The sequence below is a fragment of the Melopsittacus undulatus genome, chromosome Z, assembly GCF_012275295.1.
Source record: "Melopsittacus undulatus isolate bMelUnd1 chromosome Z, bMelUnd1.mat.Z, whole genome shotgun sequence".
Classification (NCBI taxonomy): Eukaryota; Metazoa; Chordata; class Aves; order Psittaciformes; family Psittaculidae; genus Melopsittacus; species Melopsittacus undulatus.
In genome coordinates this window covers 68,331,628-68,355,009 of record NC_047557.1, presented here as the reverse complement: position 1 = coordinate 68,355,009, position 23,382 = coordinate 68,331,628, and the positions used below count along the sequence as shown (strand labels likewise).

The 23,382-nt window shown below is 38.5% G+C and overlaps 1 protein-coding gene across 1 annotated transcript in view; it reads right to left on the bottom strand.

Moving 5' to 3' along the window:
• Positions 1 to 1,209: 1,209 nt before the first annotated feature.
• PJA2 (praja ring finger ubiquitin ligase 2) overlaps positions 1,210 to 23,382 on the bottom strand; it is a 32,261-nt gene continuing 10,088 nt past the window's right edge. Inside the window, 9 exon segments of the mRNA XM_031053096.1 lie at positions 1,210 to 1,324; positions 6,354 to 6,470; positions 9,165 to 9,291; positions 9,294 to 9,325; positions 12,305 to 12,490; positions 17,614 to 17,863; positions 18,210 to 18,994; positions 21,469 to 21,471; positions 22,558 to 22,762. Coding sequence (XP_030908956.1) covers positions 1,231 to 1,324; positions 6,354 to 6,470; positions 9,165 to 9,291; positions 9,294 to 9,325; positions 12,305 to 12,490; positions 17,614 to 17,863; positions 18,210 to 18,994; positions 21,469 to 21,471; positions 22,558 to 22,760 — 1,797 coding nt within the window. The 5' untranslated portion in view covers positions 22,761 to 22,762 and the 3' untranslated portion in view covers positions 1,210 to 1,230.

Sequence of the window (23,382 nt, the reverse complement as noted above, 5' to 3'; positions counted from 1 at the left end):
CCATGACCACCAGCCATAGTCCTGGTGAAGGTCTAACTCAAGCAAAGTTTCTGTACTTAGTACACAAACATGGCTATGAGTCAATTACCTCACTCCATAATCAGTAGACAGCCCATGGCCCATTGAGGAATCATACATGATAGGGGGCTGCCTATCAGGCTCTCTCCTTGAGTAAGGATGCCTCCCAAGGTTATTCCTTGAGGCTGGGAGATTCCTTGCCCTTGCAGTCACATATTCTCAGTAAGTGATTAGTAATATGCTAAACTTTCAAATATTAGCCAAGTGACATAAAGGATTGATTGTACATATATAATCCTTTAGACATAAATCTTTGACTAAGTCTGAGACTACATTTAGATCCAGTCACACCCAGACTCCCCTCCGAGAAGGAGTTTAGAAAGCAAGGGGGCTCTTTATGAACCTTGTGACTCAACAGAGGGTCTCCCTGACAGTTTTGTCTGACCCTGCTTTCTATGCAGTAAATATTCAAGTATACCTCACCACTGAATCTTATTAAATCACTATCACATTTATTAACAGAAACATGGTCTGGGGTGAGGAGTCTGTGCCCGTGGAAAAGGGGGTTAGAACTAGATGTTCTTTAGGTCCTTTCTAAACCAAACCAGCCTGTGATTCTATGATTCAATGAACCCCATGATTGGAATCCTGTGACTGATGGTTATAAACTATTCAGAAGGGACAGGAAGGAAAGAGAGGTGGGAGAGTTGGCCACTATGCCATGAAATCAAATTCTACCACTGCTGGCATCACAAAACATCTTTGCACTTGATATAAATATGAGATCAATTGCACTTTATTGTGAAAAACTGGTAAGCACACCATTAACAAGATGCAGCTGCACCGCAGCTGCAAGAACTTGAACAAAGTGCCACATTCAGGAGAAAATTTACCATAATACCAGCTTTAGACATTGCAGTTACCAGCAACATTCTGCTCCAACAAGGCTGCCATACATTCTTCTAACTTGCCATACATTCTTCTAACTTGCAGTTTGAAAAATTAAGCTATCATTGTAAGCCTAAAGAGTTCAGAAAAAGTCTTGTACCCTTTTTCTAAACTAGAACACATAGCTAGTACTTTAAATATAGTAATTTATACACAATTTATTCACATTGTAATTAAACAGGAAAAGTTTACATTTTTATTTTTGGTAGCGGCAATTCAATTTCAGATCCTAGTTTGTAGTTCCAGTAACACTGTGAGCAGATGTCAAGTCATGACCAGGTAGGAAAGAAACAGTAGCAGCAGCTGTTTCAGGAGGCACAGGTGTGAGCACATGATGACAAACCAGGCATGTTCCTGACTACAGGGAGAAAGAAAGAAAAGGAAAAAAAAAAATAATCAGGTCATTTGCAGTTTGCATTCAATTCTATTGAAAAGCTGAATGTTATTGTTTATGAAATCTTTAATGTCTTCACAACAGCACTGTCTCAAATTTGACTGGACAGCTACCTGGAGCTAAAAGCTAAAAATTTGAGAAGAAAGCTTCATTCTGCTTTTACACCACTTACACAAAAGATATATCAGGTTCCCTTCAAGGTTGTCTTCAAATGATTGATTTTACAGGCAAGAATTCATTTATTTTTTAAGGCAAGGATTAAAAATAAACTAGCCCACACCTAAAAGGAAGTATTTTGTCCTGGTTTTCAGCAAGAGCAGTTTACTATGACTGCAGAAAAAGGCGTAACATAATAAAAGCAATGTTAAAATGATAATAAACCTTTTTTTTTTAAGCTATCAAGTTAAAAAATTACAAACCCAACAACAACCTGTGCAAGAGGTGTTCTAATCTGATCTCCATAGTCTGAGTCAATTAATCTCTCTTGTACCTCTTGAAGAAACAAGAGGTTACACTGTAGGCTCACTGATAACTAGGAACTTCAGGCTTATACTGTGTAAAGGAGAGTGCAAGTGCAAGAAAAAGAAAATACCAGTTCATTAATTGTAGTTATTTTAGTCTAGCCTCAACATGATGTAAGCCTTTGTAAGACACTTGGAGGGAAACTGACTACAGATGATCAAAATGAAATCTAATACAATATAGACTTACCATTTTTTTTTTTTTTAAATAATCTACATGCATTCCAGTATTCTTCCCACCAACCTTAGCTGTCACCAGAAATGGGTCCTGACATTCTGGCAAGGGAACAGATCCTTGACTCTTCTCAGAGAAAAGCAAGCAATCTTCTTTACTTCAAGGTATGAGTATAATAAAGAAAGCTTTTCTTGTATCAAAAGAAGTTATAACTAACCCACATCTTATACTTAATAAAAGCAGACCACGCTTTTCCTCACAAAATTATCCCTTCTGTTCAAGAAATTGCCCTTCAGCTGAGTACAGGTATAAGTTACTTTCCTCACTGGCACTAGACATTGTAGCTGATGGATGAGCTTCATCAACTTCAAATCCAAGAAGCTCCAAATGTGCCAGAGCATTCTGAAAAGAGTGAGCAGAAACTAAGTTTTGGTGTGGGTTTTTTTTTTTTTTTTTCACAAATGTAACATTCCATATCAAGAGAGAAAAAAAAAAAAAGGCAAGAAAAGGAATCCAGTTCCAGTAGTATTACTTTCTTGAATGGAAGTTATGCTTGTCACACTAACCATTACATCATTTCTATTTTCATAATGAATGAGATAAAAGTGAAGGTCAAAACAGCAACAGCTTGGTTTTTAAGCCTTCATAAAGCATCAGGACAGAGTCACAACTTGTTCTCTACTGAACATTTGTTCCTTTTATAAAATTTCAGAAATTGTAGCAAGTCAAAAACGTAATAAAGCTTGCTAATACAAAACTGTCATTGCATTTCTCTTTCTGAGAATAAAAGCCACATCAGTGTGTTTCCTGGCTTCAGCTATCAATTTACTCAGGTGTAAGCAAAAATGTGAAGTACCTTAGCTACCTAGTTACTAGTGATGTTATAATTAAACTTAACCCAATCTGTTCATCAAATTAGAATACTACTTAAAGCTAGGGAAACCTCAGACTTCTCTGTTACAAAACCTCTGGTGTGAAAACACAGTAGGTTTACTACTTCAACTTTATGAAGCAAAAGCGGAGGTCTGTTACACTGACAGGTAGAATTAGATAACCAAGTTTTAAGAAATAGCTGTTTGCCCTAAAGCCAGATCTAAATGCTGCTGAATAGGGTAACTAGCAACAAGTAGCCTATTAGAAAGCTGAGTATAAATATATAGATACTACGTAACTGCAAAGTGGCAAACCAGCTTCAGTGTAATCACAGAAACATGTATGCAAGCAAGATCTGGAAGGTGAGAAGAAAAATTGTAGAACAATCAGAAAAGGGATCTGATGAAATTGAAATCCTATCATACTGCAGAAAAATGCCTAACAAAAGTAGAACAAGTCCTGATCTCCAAAATAACATGAAAGATGTCAACAACAGATAAAATCACTCTTTACTCTTGGGAAGAGAGTTGAGTAACATAAAATACTAATCATGAGGAAGAAAAATAACTAGAGCCAATTCTTACTTCCCTCAAAGAGTGATCCAGCCTGATCCCCTTAAACTTAGTTTTTGTAGGTAGTTTTTCACAACTGTATATATGTATCATGTAAAGAGTTAGAGATCACTGTGAGGGACACCTTAGTAACTGTCATGTTACATTTTCCATAAACCCTATAAATAGAAAATCAGAAATTGCATTTTCTAGAAGAAAGCACAGACACTTTCAGCAATCTTTTCACCCAAACTTGAAAAGATAATTCAGTTTTCTTTATCACAAAAAAAAAAAAAAAGGGTCTTGGGTTGTTTTTTGGTGGGTTTTTTTTGTTTAGTTTTTTGTTTGCTTGTTTTTATTTTGTTTTTTAAACAGTTGTTTGGTTTCAGTTTTTTTTTTACCCTGAAAATGTAAGCCATATTTTGGATACATGAGCAAGCACTGTGACAGCAGTACTGAAGTTCAGAAAAAGTCTTTGTAAGATACTTACTCTTTCAGTGAAAGTTATTACATTTTTAAATTTGTGAAACATTTCTACATCTTCATCTACAATTTTCTGATGACCAGCAAAGTTGTGTTTAAAAACTGCACTAAATATCCTTCTAGGAACACAAGATTCTAGTCAATCAAGCAGCAACAAGGTCAGATCATATTTTACTAAAAGAGGACACTGGACTAGCCATTTGCAAGTCTCATTTTCTAGAAAGCAGAAAACATTATATCCAAATCTTACCTGGTCATTAAAAGATAGGATCTCAGCAATTATTAAAATTAATTCAGCAAGTAATTAGAATAAGACATTACAGAGTCTTCTTTGCTCTCTCTCTCCACTTCCCAAAATATTTGCTGTACTACCCGACAGATATGTTGCATAGTTTTTGTGTAATCCTTGCTCTTATTTTCTGAAGAATTTTAGTAAGCATTTTCATACTAGAAGGAATGGTGCTTTATATATTCTGCTTGAGATTTGGAAGAAATACCAGTAATTTTTACTCAAAACCTGTGTTGACCATTTAGTTAGTCAATACAGTGATTCCTCTTATTACACAGCCACCATTTTCTGCTAATTGAAATTATACCAGACTTGTATGCCCACCATAAAGTTTCAGACACATATGTGATAATTTCAAGCACAAACAATACTTCAGAAAATTTGCTTTACCTCCAACAGCCACAGTGACCTGTTCCACAGATACCAGACCACAACTATATTTCCAGTCATCTACCTGCTTGTCAGGTGTGTTCAATGACCCTGTTGCTGGTAACACTAACATAATTGCAACATCTTCTCAGCCAGTCATGCACACGGACACCTAGGATTGCTTTTACAGGTCAGCCTGGCAAGACGGTGAACATTTAGTCTGACAGATTAACTAGAAAAAACATTGTTACATGGCAGTAAGAAAGAAAATTTCAGAGCCATAACAACTGAGTCTCCTCTTCAAGTGTTAACATAGAAAAAAGAAAAACAAAAAAAAAATCAGATTAGTTGCACCTCTCTACAGAGATCCCCTTGCTTTGGTGCAGAGGAGATCAAATGCTTCTGTAGTTCTGTGCTTTTTGATGTAGTGAGAACCAGCAGCTATAAAAGAGACAAGGAATTTTCTCTATATAACTTCAAAATACTGCCTTTATAGTAATAACATTAACAGTCTTCTTACATACTAATAAGCAGTTCTGAAGTGTCTCCAGATGAGTAATGCTAACAAGATCCTAAACAGCTGGAGAAGTCCCTGTGGTACTTGACCATGAATAATGCTGACCTCCTACATAACTTGGTGGATGCACAATACCTGGAAACTGAATGACTGCCAGCTTCAGGGAACAACACTTCCACCCCTTCAAAAATGCCCATGAAGTTTATTCACAAAACCACTGATTGTACACATATTCATGGAAGGAAAAAAAAAAAAAAAAAAAAAAGCTATGATTGCTCCCTTGACAGTGAGCTTCAGAAAGCACTTTAAAGCATCCTTGGTATTTTGTCTTCAAGCACACTATGACATACAGCCTGCTCTCTTCACCCCTTTTAACCAAGAGCTAGTAGCCAAACTGCCCCTTGCTGCCTCTAAATTTATGTCATACACAACTTTCACTTCAACTGCTGTAACACCATATTGTAAGTATACACATCATTCAACTCTTACTTTGACAAAACACCCATCAGGGGAAATTTCTGGCATTGCAAGAATAGTCATACTGCAAACTGAATTTCAGCTAGCTTTGTATTCACTCTGACAGTAATCAATGTCAGGTAACACAGAAAAGATAAAGATCATAACCATGCTCACTCTCCGTAACAAATGCTCTGGTTTATCCAAAGTTACATAGATGAAATGAGATTAGAACAAGGTAAAGATAAAAGGTTTCTTTGCTTCTGGTTGGGGTTTTTTTTCATTTGTTTTTGTTTTGTTTGGTTCAGGTTTTTTGTTTGTTTGATTTTATTTTTAATTTAAACCACATGGAGACAAGACAGTAAAACAGAAAAGTTGTCTACTGAGGAATAAGGATATGAAACATCCAGTTGTACTCTTGCAATAAAATAAAGCTGGGACATCTCATAGGCACAGATACAGGTAAGAACTTTTCTTTGTTATGAAGGGAATTTGGAAACATTCTTAGAATAATTTAGATTACATGTTTATACTGATAGAAATCAATACATTTTTCCTGTAAGAGGAAATAAATACATATTCTAAAAGGAGTAGCACTGATGAATGACTTCTTGTACATGCTTTAGAAAAACCTTTAACATTTGTTTTCAACCTTGCAGACCTGAAAACTCAAGCTAAAGCAAGAAAGTAATTCTTCCCCAATTCTCCCAGTTTTCAGATTATGCTGAAAAGGGTTCAACATCACTGTTACAATATCACCATTTTAATACTTCCATAGCTTCTTGTAGGCGTTCCTCTAGTGACTCAAGTGTGACAGGGTTCGCATTAGAAGCGGCTTGAGCAAGTTCTAGGCCATTACCAGACTCCATACATGGTCTGAAAAACAGGAATTGAGAAACATGGTAATTTAAAAGCAAACAGTAACAACATGAGGACCAGATACATCAAATCACTGCACATTACCTATTAACAACTGTGAGCTTACATTCATATGAGGTGGTTATGTTCAGTTGACCTAGGCTGGGTGCCTATCCAGCTGCTCTCTCACTCCAACTGGATAGGTGTGTAAATAGGCCTAAAAGCTCATGAGTCAAGATAAAAACACTTGCAAATCACTATCACAGGGAAAACAGACTCGAAGGGGAACCTTAATTTAACTAAAAGGTTTTGCCAATAAAACCAGATTTGGATGGTGAGAAACAAAGACAACAATTAAAACACTTTACCCTTAGCCCTCCCCTCCTTTATTTCACTCCTGACTCCACTATGTTTCACCACCCCAAGCAATGCAGATAAATAGGGAATGACGGCTGTGGCCTCTCTTTAACGCTTTCCTTCTTATAGTTCTCTTCCTCCAGTGCAGGTCCCTCCCATAGGCTTCATGATAAATATGCTCAATGTATGGGTCCTTCCGACAAGCTGCAGTCCTTCACCAATTGCTACAGCTTGGGTTCTCCAGAGGCACAGTTCCTTCTGTAAGTACCTACCTGCTCCACTGTGGTTTTCTCTCGGGGCTACAGGCGAATCCCTTCTCTAGCATCTGGAGCAACTCCTCCTCTTTGTCTCATTTTGGTGTCTGTGGGGTTGCTTCTCTTATCCTCACTCTTCTCTCTTATTCTGTTGTGCAGCATTGTTTATCCTTTCTTAAATATACTTTCCCAGGCCACCCTGCAGCCTGCCCAACAACTCCCAGTACCCTGGTAGACTCAAGACAATACAGACTTCAGGAAAACATGATGGCAAATCTTACCATTGACTGCTCCAGAGTAAGGGGGCATATAGTTCAGCTAGTAAGTTTCATACATATGTTAAGCTCATTTTGCAATTAGCATTCAGACTTATTACATTCTGTGTCACAGTTCATAGCTTGGCAGCTGCTTTGAGTTCTGTTTACAATGTTCAGATATCAAATCTTAAACCAGGTAAAAAGTCATGTGTGGATCTGCACATGGTCAGCAGACAAAATTTAATGTGTTATTAGAGAAGTACCTTCCTTCCTATTTTGAGTAATTAGGAGGTTTCCCAAGGCTAACCCTCCAACACTGAAAAAAAAAAAATGTTTTGTCTTTTTTCTGTAATTCCTTTGCCACTTTGCTGCCTGGTGCTGTAAGAACACATGCTTTACTTCTAGCTTGGAATTTCATGTATTAATACCTGTTGTGCTTTTTCACAATTTAGTTTCACAAGGAAAAAAATAACTGTTTCTGTTATGCCTGTGCTGCAGTTTATAGTATTTTTAAAAAGTAACATAGGATAAGTGGTAAATCTCACTAGAAAGCATTCTGTCTAGATCACTAACTTAAATTACACTATTCTAAAATAAGGCTATGAAAGTGCCTCCAATCACTTTCTTCCTGGTATCTGCAGAATTTTTGTAATGAATATATTGCAATATTTTTCAGCAACCTTACGACAGAAAATAGAAAAATGCACTCAAAACTATGATATTAGGTAAGTACATGGCATTTCAAACTGAAATAGACTGATTGATGGCTTGGCTTCACAAGCGAAGATTTTGGGAAGGGCTTTGAAACGCTCACTACAAGCACGATGACCAAGGGTGAGTGGGGTATGCAAATCTGGTTTGAAAAGGGTGCTTAGGCAATCAGGAAGTGTCGGACCAGGACTACCATCTCCTGAGTAATCTCGAGCTACCCATGCACTGGTCCGCCCACATGCAATGTTGGATCTGCAGCTTCCCATGCACCTTGTCACTTACTGATTTGACCCTCACCTATCCATACCGACAAGTGAGAGCAAGCCCTTCCAGCCTGTGCAGTGGTGAGGTGCAGCTTGCTCAGAACTGGCCCCACCCTTTACACCTGAGGTTTAACTGCCAGGGCCTAGCTAGCTAGGACAGTGACAGCAAAGTCCACAGGTCATAAGAGTTTTATAAGGGTGTCCTTCTCTTAGATGGCAGACCATATAAGGCTGGACAAGCTCCATCAGCCCAGATTTGAAGATAGGAGTTTTCCTTCTCCTATGTTCTGAGCAAGACTGTCATTTCCTGGGTCAATCTCAAGCGACCGTTATTGTGAGCCCACTGAGGCACCGGCGGCGCTGCGGTATCGCGACATCTAGGCAGGATTCTGACTTAGAGGCATTCAGTCATAAGCCCACAGATGGTAGCCTCATGCCAGTGGCTACTCAGCCAAGTGCACGCAGCAGTTAGACTTATAACATCTAAACTATGCCAGCTGCAAAAGAGGGAAGACCAATTATAAAATAGCACTGGCTTGAATACCGATTACATTTATGTTGCTTTACTTTCATTATACTTGCGCCATACTTACCACCTTGAAAATTAATTGAAAAAGTAGAGCAATCCCTTGAATATTTTGTGCGCCAGTTTCTCAGAGTCTCACAGCCTGATTTATTAAACCTACATCCTTTTTCTCTCATCAGAAGACACGTAGCACTTGAAATTCCTTAAGCCTTAAACCTCAGATTTATCAGCCTCTGAAGCATGTGCATACCGATAGCCAGGAGTACCTTTGACATCTTATATGAAAAGAAATGCAGTAACTACAAGCCCTCCAAAATTAATGCAGAAAACTATTAAAAGCATACCTCTGCTCCGTATTCAGATCTGCATTCTCACTGCAATCATCCTCAAGGTTGTCATTTCCATCCAACACAAAATCATGAAGTAGTTTCCACATCACTGATATTTTCTGCTTGCTGGTATTGTAAACGGAGGAATCTCTCCTTCCTCCAATAACTTCTGCTGCCTTAAAGTAAATAAATGCAAAGATGAAATTAAAGAGCTGGGAGAATTTACAAACACATGCAAGTAACAAAAGCTACACATATTGCAAGGGTTAAAATGCATGTTTCCCAGACAACAAAGGCCCGTATTAAGCATATAGCATTTGATGTAAAAAAAAATCCAAGAACTTCCAATGGTATCAACTCCATATTCAGAATCTAGGAACACCATTATACCATGGCAAAATTATTTGTCTAATGCTCAAGGCCAGTAGTACAGTTAGCACCTTACTTTGCATTTTCACTAGTACAGGCAGTATCCCTGCCAGAGCTGGTAAGTTTGTTACTAAAGATACTTATTCATCTAGAAGTTTGTAAAGCTGCTAAAAAGAAAAGCTCTCTCAACACCCTGAAACAGCTTTCATGGGAAAGCTTGGCCCAAATGCAAAAATATACTATTTGCAAGAGAATCTGTTTGCATAAGGACTAAGATTCTTCTCATTCCTGTATTTTCTAGAAGAGCACAAATCACCTGGATGTTTAAAGCCACAGGGCTGCAAGTCCACTTTCCTTATTAAAGGTCAAATAAAAAGGAATCACATTAGAAATGGGTATGTTTGCAGGCTGTTCATATCAAAAAAAGCTAAAGAGTAACTTCTTTGTTGCTGTTCTGAAATAGATGTGTTTTGATAGTGTTTTCATAGAGCCACACTAGTTCTCCAAAACTTAAGAGAAAGCAATGTTACAGAAAACAGTATTAGCAATTTGGACTACTTGGTAGCAAGTACATAAGAGTGGAAGAAACAGAAGAAACACATAGCCACGGCTTGCTGCATTATAAAAACCCAAGCTAAGGATAAAAGATCAACTTTCTTTTTTGATTTACACAAAGCATCTAAACAAACCAAAACCAAAGTCACAGAATGCAAAGGTGGGGACTGGGAGAATGAAGAACTGCTCAGGGTAGAGAAGATCAGGTTCAAGATCATCTAGGGAACCTGAAGGTACAGAAGTCAATGGGGTCTGATAAGATCATAGAATTGTTAGGGATGGAAGGGACCTCTAGAGACCATGTGGTCTAACCCCCTGCCAAGGCAGGGCCACCTAGACCAGGTTACACAGGAATATGTCCAGGCAGGTTTTCAATGTCTTCAGGGAAGGAAAAATCAACAACCCCCCTGGGCAGTCTGTTCCAGTGCTCTGCCACCCTCAATGCAAAGAAGTTCTTTCTCATGTTGGGGTGAAACTTCTTGTGGCTTAGTTTATGGACACTGCTCCTCATCCTGTCGCTGGTCAATGGCTAAGAGCAAATCATACCTGACAGATTTGGTGGCCTTTGAGGACTGGGTCATGGCACTGACAGGTAAAGAAGAATGATTGATATCATCTACCTGGACTTGTGCAAGGCATTTGACATTGCCCCACACAATATCCTTGTCTATATATTGGAGGAAGTATGGATTTGACAGAGGACCACTCAGTGGATAAGGAATTGGCTGGATGGTCACACTCAAAGAGTTGTGGTCAATGGCTCAATGTCCAGGTGGAAATCAGTGACAAGTGGTGTCCTTCTGGGTCAGTACTGAGACCCGTGCTTTTCAACATCTTTGTTGGCAACATGAGCAGTAGGACTGATGGACCCTCAGCAAGTCTGCTTATGACACCAACCTGTATGGTACAGTTGATACCCTGTAGGGAAGGGATGCAATCCAGAAGGACCCTGACATGCCTGAGAGGTGGGCCAATGCAAACCTCATGAAGTTCAACAAGGCCAAGTACAATGTCCTGCACCTGGGTCAGCGCAATCCCAGGCACAAACACAGGCTGGGCAAAGAAGTGATTCAGAGCAGCCCTGAGCGGAAGGACTTCAGACTCTTGGCTGAAGATAAGCTTGACAAGAGCCAGTAGTGCGCTTTCACAGACCAGAAACCCAACTTTGTCCTGGGCTGCATCCACAGTAGCATGGCTAGCAGGTCGAGGGAGGGAATTCTACAACTCCACTCTGGTGAGACTCCACATGAATCACTGCATTCATATCTCAGGGCCCCCCAGCATAAGGGTGTTGTCCTGTTGGAGAAGGTCCAGAGAAGGGCCACAGAAACTATTAGAGGGATGGAGCACCTTTCTGATGAGGAAAAGCTGAGAGCTGGGGCTGTTCAGCCTGGACAAGATAATTCTCCAGGGAGACCTTATTGTGGCCTTTCAGTACTTGAAAGGGGCCTAGAAGAAAGGTGGGGAGAGACACTTTAGCAGGGCCTGTACTGACAGGACCAGGGGGAATTGCTCAAAGCTGAAAGGGGGGAAGTTCAAATATTAGGAAAAAAAGTTTCTCACTGTGAAGGTGGTGAGACACTGGCACAGGTTGTCCAGAGAGTGGTGGATGCCCCACCCCTGCAAGTGTCCAAGGCCTGGTTAGATGGGGTTTTGAGCAGCCTAGTCTGGTGGATGGTGTCCTGCCCATGGCAGAGGGTTTGGAACTAGATTATATTTAGTGCCCGTTCCAACCCAAACCATTTTGTGATTCTATGATTCTATTAAGTTCTCAGTAAGCAAGTAGTTCAAGTATACTTTACTATACTTACTGATAGAGCTGCAGGAATAAAGAGAGAAATGGAATATAAGAAGCAAAAATACAAAAATAAACCATTGCTTTTTGGAGAGTACTGCGAAGTATCAGATGTGTATGCACCATGTATGTCTTTACAATTAACTGGCATAATATAGCTTTTTTAAACTCGGTACATCAAGTCTATTATCCCTATTAACATTACATGTCAATGCCCTCATTATTTCTGCATCTTTCATTAAACAGAATTATTTACATGACATGCCATTTTTTTCTCTTGATTTGAAATACTTATAAGCATTCAAACAATTTTCATGTAGGGAAATTATTATTGCTAGTACAGTAACTGTTTTTAGAGTTTGTTATTCTGTATGGTGTCATGTGGATAGCATGTTACATGTCAGAACTTACAGAAAGTTAGCTAATAAAACCATACCCTTCTTGTGAAGGACAGTCTTTGTTCTCCTCTTCTACACCAGTGCTGCTGCTGCTCTGCACTTCAGGCTCACATTTCTCCCTGCCTGGGATAATCTCACAGCTCTCATCACTTGAGTGGTCTTTTCCTGTAGCAGTAAAGTATGTAGGTGCAGCTGCAGACCATTCTCCATCACTGCACTCTGAGCTGCAATTTAAACAAGGCAACAGGGTATGAATTTAAACACTGCTTAAAAGGAAATGAAACAAACACAAGAATTCTGTGATTTCCTACTTTCTATGAACTTTGCTCTCAGTAGTCTGGTTTTATCTAGGAGAAATTCAGTATGTAGTATTTGTAGATGTACTAAAAGGCAAATATATGCAAAGAGCTGACTGAAAAAAAAAAAAAAAAAAAACAGTTAAGAAAGAATTCTGCCCATCTCACTTTGCAAAGTTTTTTGTTCTTCCCTCTTCACATCTTCAGACTACATGAGTACATTACAGAGTACATAACTCATTAAAATAAACCCAGACACACTCTACGCATCCTTCTCCAAGGACACAAAGATAAAACAGCAGCAGTGACACCGAGAAACCAATGCTTGCTTAACAAACAATAAGCCGTATCAGTCTTATCTCTCAGACAGACAAACCTTAAAAACTCTCATAGCCTTTAAGCCATACACAACGGTCCTTCTTAAAAAAAAAAAAAAAGTCACATGAAGATACAATGGATGACTTACTGCAAATTATACAATTCACTAGCCTGGACAGATAAAACACAGGGAACTTTCCAAAAATAATTTGTTCAGCCATCACACAGGAAAGGACAGTAAATAATATATTGTGGGCAACTTAAAACAGTGATGTTGGCAGAATCTCAGGAAGAATGAATTTATCTACTATAATGCCACTTAAAAGATTCACTCAATACTCAGTGGCAGATGACAGCTAGCAAAATTCAAAGCACAGTCAAGTAGCTATGTCCTTTCAAAGAGTGATAGAAAACTACTAATATACAAAAATACTTATCAAAGCACATCTTACACAGCAATCCACAACACCTGCAGCTATTTTCAATCTGCTAAATACAGTATGACTGTTGATATCAACATTATATCTTTCCCTACAAACTCACTTTAAAGACACCATCCTTCTATCTAATGTTACAAGTAAATTCCAAGCAATCTTGCCATTTAATGAATTACAAGTACTTCTGAAAAACTGCATATTATACACAAAGATTTACAAGCATAAAGAAGATAAAGACACAGATTATATGGAAACATTTTAATTTGAAGAAGGAATATATTTTTGTATCACAATTTTAATAACTAGAGAAACTGATGGAAATGAATACTCATTAACTCTGGGCCTTTTAAAAGGACTACAATAGACATATCTGTTAAGAAACTCTGCTATACAGTCTAATGCATCTTATATTATACCAACAAAAGCTGAATACTAACATTTTAGAATTTTTTTAAAGGTTATCTAAACATACTGTAAGATGAGCCCAAATATTCAAATCTTTTTCTATTTTGTAATTCAGGAATTTCTGAAACAGTTTAGAATAATATTCTTTTGTTATTAGTCAAATTTGCTTTCTTTAAAGTTGACACAAAGCCACTAATTCAAACCAGAAAGGAGTATAAATCTGAAGTAATTAATACTGAACAAAGAAAAAACACTGAATGTTTAAATTTCCAGACTTTGGATTTTCATGCAGTTGACACTCCTAAGGGATGGAAAGGTATCCAGAGGGACACGGACAGGCTTAAGAGGTGGACCCATGCAAACCTCATGAAGCTCAACAAGGCCAAGTCCTGCACCTGGGTCAGGGCAGCCCCTGGTATCAATACAGGCTAAGGATGAAAAGATTGAGAGTATCTCTGACGAGAAGGACTTGGGGCTAATAGTGGATTTAAGATTGGACATAATTTGTCCGTGTGTGCTTGACGCCCAGAAAGCTGACTGTATGTTGGGCTACATCCAAAGGAGCATGACCAGCAGGTCAAGGGAAGTGATTCTCCCCTCTACAGCACTCTTATTAGATGCCACCTGTAGTACTGTGTCCAGCTCTGATGTCCCCAGCTCAGGAAAGACATGGACCTGTTGGAGAGGGCCCAGATAAGGGCTACAAAAATGATTAGAGGGATGATCCCTCTGATGAGGGAAGGCTGAGAGAGTTGGGGCTGTTAGGCCTGGAGAAGTCCCCATGGAGATCTTATTGTGGCTTTTCAGTACTTATACATATAAGTACCTACAAGAAAGATGGGGAGAGACTTTTTAGCAGGGTCTGTTGTGACAGGACAAGTGATAATGGCTTTACAAGAGGGGAGATTCAGGCTGGCTGTGAGGAAAAAGTTCTTTACACTAAGGGTGGCAAAACACTGGCACAGGTTGCCCAGAGAAGCAGTGGATGCACCATGTGGAGACATCCAAGGCCAGGCTCCATGTAGTTCTGGGCAATCTGATCTAATTGAAGATGTCCCTCCTCATTGTAGGGGGGCTGAACTAGGTGACCTCTGAAAGTCTTTTTCAACCTGAACTATTCTGTGATTTAACTATGCCCAATTCCTTGGAGATGCAGAACACCACTTACTGATTAAAGAGTTATAGACTTGCCACTTGTCAAAAGCAAAAAAGACCAACTTAGCATCTGAACATAAGTTTTCTGAGAATAGTCTCTCCCCTGGCTGAACTGGCCTGTACTTGTCATATGATCTAAAAGTAAATGGAGGAATCCAATTGGTACAATTCTCATCTCCCACCACCTCTACCCTCCTGGGGACCTACCGTGACACTTCCAACTTGGAGTACATGTGGTTCTAACAAATACGCAAGACTTTCTCCTTCCCACACATAGCTCTTATATGCTAACACCATAACAGCATCTTGTTGAAGGAAAAATGTGAGGTGAAGGCTCAGGCATAAGCCAGTAATAAGCAGGGTGACTTTCTGCCAGAATTGGACATAAGTGAATAGTGAGTTGCAGAACATGGGATATGGCTTAACCCTTTAAGCATAAAACTTTACCTTGTGAGAGTGGAAAACCATACTGCTACTTTGTACAGAGTAATTATTGACAATTTACTTCCTAGGAATAAGGCTTTTGAGGGTTTAAAAAGCAAATAATTTTTTTTAAGTTCAAGAATACACATGCATCTTGTTTAGTGGTTTAGTTACTGCCATCATGACAAACAGTCACTTTCAGACAAGCAAGCTGTACTTTTTTGTCATGCTACAAATGTAAAATATATTCCATTTTCTCCATTGCATTTTAATTTTCTAGTAGCAACATTTCAGATGTGGAAAAGATCATGCAGTAACAAAAACTTGCAAAGAGTAAATTTTACAAGGAAGAAAAGGATTCATTAGCAAGTCCTATTTCTTCAGTAAGAAAAGCAAAACCAAAATTAAGTCTACTACCTCAATTTACAATGCCTTAAGGATTTTGTTTCTTCGTAATTGGGACTGTGAGATATTTTAAGGACAAGAGTTTATGCAGACTAATTCTCATGCTGTTCTGTCCATAGAAGCAGTGGAAACACAATCTACACTAAGCAGGTTAGCTTATAAAGCTTAATGTCAAGCACCCACACAAAAATACAACATCCAGAAGATGTCATGTTAAGAAGTATACAGGAAAAAAATAGGGAAAAAGGAAAACCAAACAAAAACCAGCACTACTGCATGTGACATGTGTGAACAGATTAGAAATGTTTTTACCCTCAAATACCTCAGTTACACAACTCCAATCCACAGTGAAAAGCTCTTAAACCAGCACTATATGAGTAGAAGTTAATCGACATAAATTCCATCCAAATTAATTTGCGTTCTGGGTAAAGAGCTCAGAATAGGAGAAGCTTGAATACTGACCCTGGTGTCCAAGTTGGAGCCATTTGTACACATCTGAAACTATAATAGTGAGTTTGGAAACACCTACTAGTGTAAAGAACTATCATCAGAAAAAGGAACTATAAGCAATCCTATCAAGTTATTCTTCAGATATGACAAGGTTCTATTGATACGCTAGAGGGAAGGAATGCCATTGAGAGGGACCTTGACACACTTGTGAGGTGGGCTGATGCCAACCTCATGAAGTTTAACCATGACAAGTTCAAGGTCCTACACCTGGGTCGGAGCAATCCCACGCATAGCTATAGGTTGGGCAAAAAGGGAATTCAGTGCAGCCCTGTGAAGAAGGACTTGGGGGTGTTGGTCGATGAGAAAATGAACATGAGTCAGCTTCAGTGTGCGCTTGTAGCCCAGAAAGCCAACTGTATCCTGGGCTGCATCAAAAGGAGCGTGATCAACAGGTTGAAGGAGGTGATCCTGATCCTCTACTCTGCTCTGCTCTCATGAGACCTCATTTTGTGCAGTTCTGGTGCCCTCAAAATAAAAAGGACATGGAACTGTTGCAACAAGTCCAGAGGAGGGCCACAAAGATGATCAGGGGACTGGAGCACCTCCCATATGAAGACAGGCTGAGAAAGTTGGGGCTGTTCAGCCTGGAGAAGAGAAGGCTGCGTGGAGACCTCATAGCAGCCTTCCAGTATCTGAAGGAGGCTTACAGGGATGCTGGGGAGGGACTATTCATTAGAGACTGTAGTGATAGGGGTAATAGGTTGAAACTTAAACAGCAGAGGTTTAGACTGGATATAAGGAAGAAATTCTTTACTGTTAGGGTGGTGAGGTACTGGAATGTGTTGCCCAGGGAGGTTGTGAATGCTCCATCCCTGGCATTGTTCAAGGCTGGGTTGGACAAAGCTTTGGGTGATATGGTTTAGTGTGGGGTGTCCCTGCCCATGGCAGGGGGGTTGGAACTAGATGATTTTGAGGTCCTTTCCAATCCTAACTATTCTATGATTCTATGAATTTTTTTCAAAAGGCTGGGGACAAGAATATAAACATGCTGTAATGCAGAATATTGACATTTGATCACAAAAATAACCAATTCTGAAAACTACAAGTCCTGAAAGGGACTTTCAAAGACCCATGATTTGCCAAAACCCATGTTGAACAAACTTTTCTGTCTCTCCCCTTCATCTGCTCAGCAAAAATAAAATAGAAAAGTAATCTTCCTTAGTGGTAAGACACTTTGGCCCTAAACATAAGAAAAAGCTTTTTACATTGCTAGAAGAAAGCACACCACCATTTCTTTAGATGGACTTGAAGAAGGGTGAAGAAAAACTGAAAGGAAAAGTTGGCATTTTGTTATCTGATCATATTCTGAAATTGCTTGTGTTTGTTAACAAACCATTCAGATTTCACATTATATACACAAAAGATTCAATACTAAACCAAATAAAACTTAAATTTTACCTGTCTTCACCTTTATGGTACATTGAGAAGTGCCTGCTGCAGTCTTCAAGCCCATCCCAAAAAGCACTATCTTCCAGAACATTTTTTTGTTCTTGAGCTGCTGCATTTTTCCTTACTTCTGTGTTGTTTTCATGACCTTCATGCCCTCTTGAGCAAAAGAGCATACTAGAACTTATCTCTTTGCTATTTAAGGCACATTCAGCACACTCTTGATGAACTTCATCAGTTTCAGTTCTCCTCCAGCTTTTCACTGTGGATTGGAGTTGTGTAACTGAGGTACTTGAGGGTAAAAACATTTCTAATCTGTTCACACATGTCACATGCAGTAGTGCTGGTTTTTGTTTGGTTTTCCTTTTTCCCTATTTTTTTCCTGTATACTTCTTAACATGACATCTTCTGGATGTTGTATTTTTGTGTGGGTGCTTGACATTAAGCTTTATAAGCTAACCTGCTTAGTGTAGATTGTGTTTCCACTGCTTCTATGGACAGAACAGCATGAGAATTAGTCTGCATAAACTCTTGTCCTTAAAATATCTCACAGTCCCAATTACGAAAAAACAAAATCCTTAAGGTATTGTAAAATGAGGTAGTAGAACTTTCCCCTTCCTCATCATCAAAAGGCAGCCTCTCTCCCTCCAACTGGTTTGAAGTATTTTGTTTTCTTATTTTAGGTCTCACTACTAGTTCAAGTGAATTTCCTTGGTCATCACTGACATGTAACTAATTAGCAATTGCTATAGGGGTTTGGATTCCAACATTCTCTCTACTTGTTATCTGCCGTACTTCATGAACTGCATCTCTTGGTTTACTTTTCAGTATGCCTTGATCTTCATCAGATGTTTTAGAAGTCCTGCTGTTTGGACATGCCAAGTCTGAATCTATGCTAAAATATTTCATTAAAGGCATTGGTCCTGCTTCTTCACAACACTCTCTAGGAACACCGTGATTGAGACTGGACAACTGAGACTGTAGGTCAGTAGAAGACTCTATGCCTCTTTCAAACTTGGAATATATTTTATTTCTTGTTTCCTGGAACAAAACTGCTTCTTCTGGTCCCAAAGAAAATTCACCTTGAGCATGATCTTCTCCAGCACCACCATCTGGCTTATAAGAGTTCTTGTTTACAAAAGCAATTCCAATCTTACCATTCCAATCATTACACCCAGCAGTCACATATTCTGCAAGGCCCTCAAAATTTCTGTAAGGATTCATAAAGTTCCCTGAGATTTGGTTGCCTTCCAGACCATAAGAGAATAGAGAAAATGGTGACATGTTTGCTTCCAAAATTTGGCTTGATACACTTTCACAAACAGGTTCTCCAGTTCCAGTATTTTCTAACAAACGCTCACCTAATAAACAAGAAGAAACTTGAACTGGTGGACTGGAACCGTCACAGAAATTTGTAAGAAAGAATGCATTGGAATAATCAAAACCAATAAGAATATTCTCATCTGTAACAAATACTCATGAAAAAGAAAGAATAGTTCACTAGGATTACAGTGCAATTTGATTAAGAGAAACATTTACCGAAGATGCAGTCATTCTGTAGTAATACATTTATGTTCTCATTTATATAAACTAAGCATATAGAAGTAGACTTAAATGGTACAGTTTCAGCTTAACTTGTGATATGAAAAAAAACCCACATGTTAAAGGAACATGCTCATAAGCAGCATTTTACACTGTTTATATATAAAGGGGAACTTTAAGAACAGGAAAGCTGAAAAAATGCTACAAGATTAAAAAAAAAATTACATTTCTTTCTGTTAGCTAAAAATTGGACTATTCATTCATTAACTAGCTAAGTTGTGCCTCCTGCCACACTAAGATGAATCTATTTCTTGCTACTACAAATTACACACTAACAGCACTATATTTTGTACATGCAGCTGTGAATGCAACTCCTCATAAGAAGCAAATAATTGCAGGCATGAATGCGGAAATACAGTTAGTAGTTACCATCATCATAAATTCAGTTTGGTTGTATTACACTTGGACACCTCCTGCATAAACTGACAATAAACCCAGCAGCAAGAATTATAGAAGGTAAAAAAAAATATACTGCTCCTACTATGAATTTAATGCTTAATTCAATTAATTGATAAACTCCTAACCAAGGCAATAGTCCAAACAATTTTTTGACATACTATGGCTTGCATAACTAATGTAGACTCTAAAATCTTGAGTAATCTCATCAAGAGACTTTGATTTAACTACAAGGGGAAGAAAAATGAGATGCATGGTTAATTGAAGGGATTCTCTAGCATGTTACTTCAAAAACAGGTGGAGATAGTAAATAATGTAAAATGAGAATTCCAAGGGTTGAAAAAGAAAAAGAGAAGCACATCTCATTTAATATAGCTAATCCATGTGTAGGCTTCCTTACGAGGCTGAACTCTTATGAGAGCCATGACTCTCAGCTTTGGAAGTATGACTTTCAGGAAGCAATACTGTAACATTACATTCTATCTAATAAAAATCATGAAGCTCCTTCACAAAATTACTAACAGCTGAGCTTGGTAGGCAGGCCCCTCTGAAGACAATCTAGTCTACCCCTTTTGCTCAGGCATGGTCACCTGTAGCAGGTTACCAAGGACCAAATCCACACAGATTTTTAATATTTCCAAGGATGTCTCCTTCTACCCATCTTCCATGGTTGCTTAGATGCATATAAGATGGTAAGCCAATTAACACAGAAATACACAGCATGTTTTTAGCTAGTACCCACCTATCAAAAAATAGCTACTCACTGGGGGAAATGCAACCTAGCTGAGGTACAAGAAATCAATCCAAAACATTTCTCGAAAATAAATGTAAAAAATCATAACATGACTAAAGGACAAAATATAAAAGGAAAGATAATTTATTATTAGACTTAATGTAGAAAATGAGTCACTCAAGAGCTCACATACCAAGCAATTGCATTAAGAACAAGGCAATAATACTCTAAAATGCATATTTCTTGTGACTCTTAAAATAGTAACGGGCTCATTTTTAAGTAACAGAAACAAGAAAAGTGGTAGCATTATAGAGAAACAGAAGGAAGATCTCCACAAGTGTCAACACTGCTGTAGAGGAAATAAATCTTCAACTAGATGAAAGCATAAAAAGTGTAAAAACAAACAAAAAGTGTAAAAACAAACAAAAAGTGTAAAAACAAACAAAAAGTGTAAAAACAAACAACTGCAATAATTTTCAAATTACAAAAAAAAAAATAAAACCGTGCCAATAATATCTACATAACATAACACTCTCAAAGATCAATGCCATGACAGAGTTACATTAGCACTATGCAATTAAGAAAACCCAAACAAACAACTAATAAACCCAAAGTAACAAAAAGTCGCAGAAAATTAGAAAGATAATGCAGTTACAAAATAGTCTATAATGTCTGTAAAGGAAGGAGGAAAAAATTGCTACTGTATAGAATCACGGAATCATTTAGGTTGGACAAGACCCTGAAGATCAAGTCCAGCTGTTGATCTAGCACTGCTAAATCCATCACTAAATTGTGTTCCAAGGTGCACATCAACATGTCATTTAAATACCTCCAGGGATGGTGACTCAATCACTTCCCTGGGCAGCCTGTTCCAGCGCCTGACAACCATTTCTGTGAAGAAATTTTTCCTAATATCCAACCTAAACCTCCTCTGGGGCAGATTGAGGTCATTTCCCCTTGCTACTCAAGAGATGAGACTGATGCCCACCTCACTAGAACCTCCTCTTAGGCAGTTGTAGAGAGCAATAAGGTCTCCTCTCAGCTTCCTTTTCTCCAAATTAAACCAGTCCCCTCAGTCAGTCCTCACAGAACTTGCTCTCGAGACCCCTCAGCAGCTTTGCTGCTTTTCACTGGACCCACTCCAGCACCTCAATGTCTCTCTTGTAGTGAGGGGCCCAGAACTGAACATAGGATTCAAGGTGAAACCTCACCAGTGCCCAGTACAAGGGGACAATCATTGCCCTGGTTCTGCTGTTTGCACTATGGCTGCTACAGGCCAGGACGCTGATGTGCACTGTCAGCTCATAGTCAGGTGGCTGCTGACCAACACCCCAAGATCCTCTTCCACCAGGCAGCTTTCTAGCTGTACCAGCCTCAAGCCTGTGGCATTGCATGGGGTTGTTGTGACCCAAGTGCAAGACCTGCAGCTTTGGAACATTTAAAACTATATAAAAAAAAAAAAGGGTTGTGTGCTGTTTGGTAGGTTTTTGTTGGCTTGGGGTCTTGTTTTGGGTTTGTTTTTTTTTGTTGTTGTTGTTTTTTGTTGTTGCTGTTATTATTTGGTTGTTTTGGGGGGATTTTGGTTGGTTGGTTTTTGGTGTTTTTTTTTTTAGCAGAAAACCTCATACACTGACAGAGACAGGAGTAATTCAATAAGCCATTTTATATTTCTCTATGAAATTATTATTTGAATGCTGAAAACACAAAAAACATTTTGGGAAACACTAACATTCTATGCTCATTAAATAAAGGAACTGCTCTGACTGATATGAACAAATAGAAAGAAAACCTTTAAAGATGTTTCATAGGCTTAAACTAATTCCTGCTGTAACTATGACAGTTGACCAAGATATAACAGCCTGGTCCATATGTCAAATATTTCATAGCCTAGTTCCAAACAGGTTAGATTACATATTCTCTCGTAAATGTGATTTGGTTTTTGATCAGAAGACAAAAATAACATGAATTATACAACGTTTTAATTATCAGGTTGGTTAGAAAGAATTAACTCTCTCAGGAAGGCCCTTAGGCAAAATTAAACAGCCTAAGATAGATATACTTTAATTTGCCTTCATGGTAAGTTTCATTCTATAAAGCCAGCTGAATTGTACTTTACACATGTTAAATAGCTACCATCTTTTCTTCACATTTCCTCTATGTGCCTTTTCCCTCCACTCCCAAATATCTCAGTTTGCAATTAAATGGACATACACAAAGATATACACTTACATAAAGAATTAGCTTTCTGAATACCCTCTAGTTTTAATTGTTTCCAGTCTTCATTGTGTTGATGTTCATCTCTGGCTTGGCTGTTTAAAGATGGAGTAAAACCAACATAGGAATACCTTCTTCCATATCTTCTACCTGTAATAGTCCGGTATCTTCTTGATGGCTTGGGCCAGGCAGGTTTGCCACCTTCTTTACTCATGGCTATGTAAGATTATGGAGGAAAGAAACAGACAGACTTTTGAGACAACATTATGACTTGATAATTTCTCTCTTCTCCAACACTTTAATTTTTTTAGCAAAAATTTCCTATTCCTGTAAGGTCTTGAACTTCACTAACAATAAAATTACGAAGAACCTGGAGTGCTCTCAGTACATATGTTGTGAAAACACATAATCTTCATCTACACTAAATACTGAAAAACAGCAGTTTTGCCTGCATCTTAACATGTTTGTAGTAAATAAGAGACTTAACAAAAAAAAAAGCCCAGACGTCACTTGACTTCTTTTTTTTTTCAAATGTAATGCACTTCTGCACATAGCTGTGAGACAGCACATCCATTAGCTTACAAAATATTTGTAAGCATTATAGTAGAAAAGCCTTCAGGTAACACAGCAAAATTGAGCTAGCCCTAGCTGGCTTATCTCTGTGATGAAAAGAGTACAATTAATCAAATCACATCTTCTAAAACAAGAGTCCTAAGTCCCAGAGAGAAGGCTTTATTCTTCACACTTCCTGTGCAGGCATGGCCATACAAGGCAATTGTCCACATATGGTTGCTGTTATAGCAGCATTCGGTGTTAACGGATCTTCATGCTTTTGC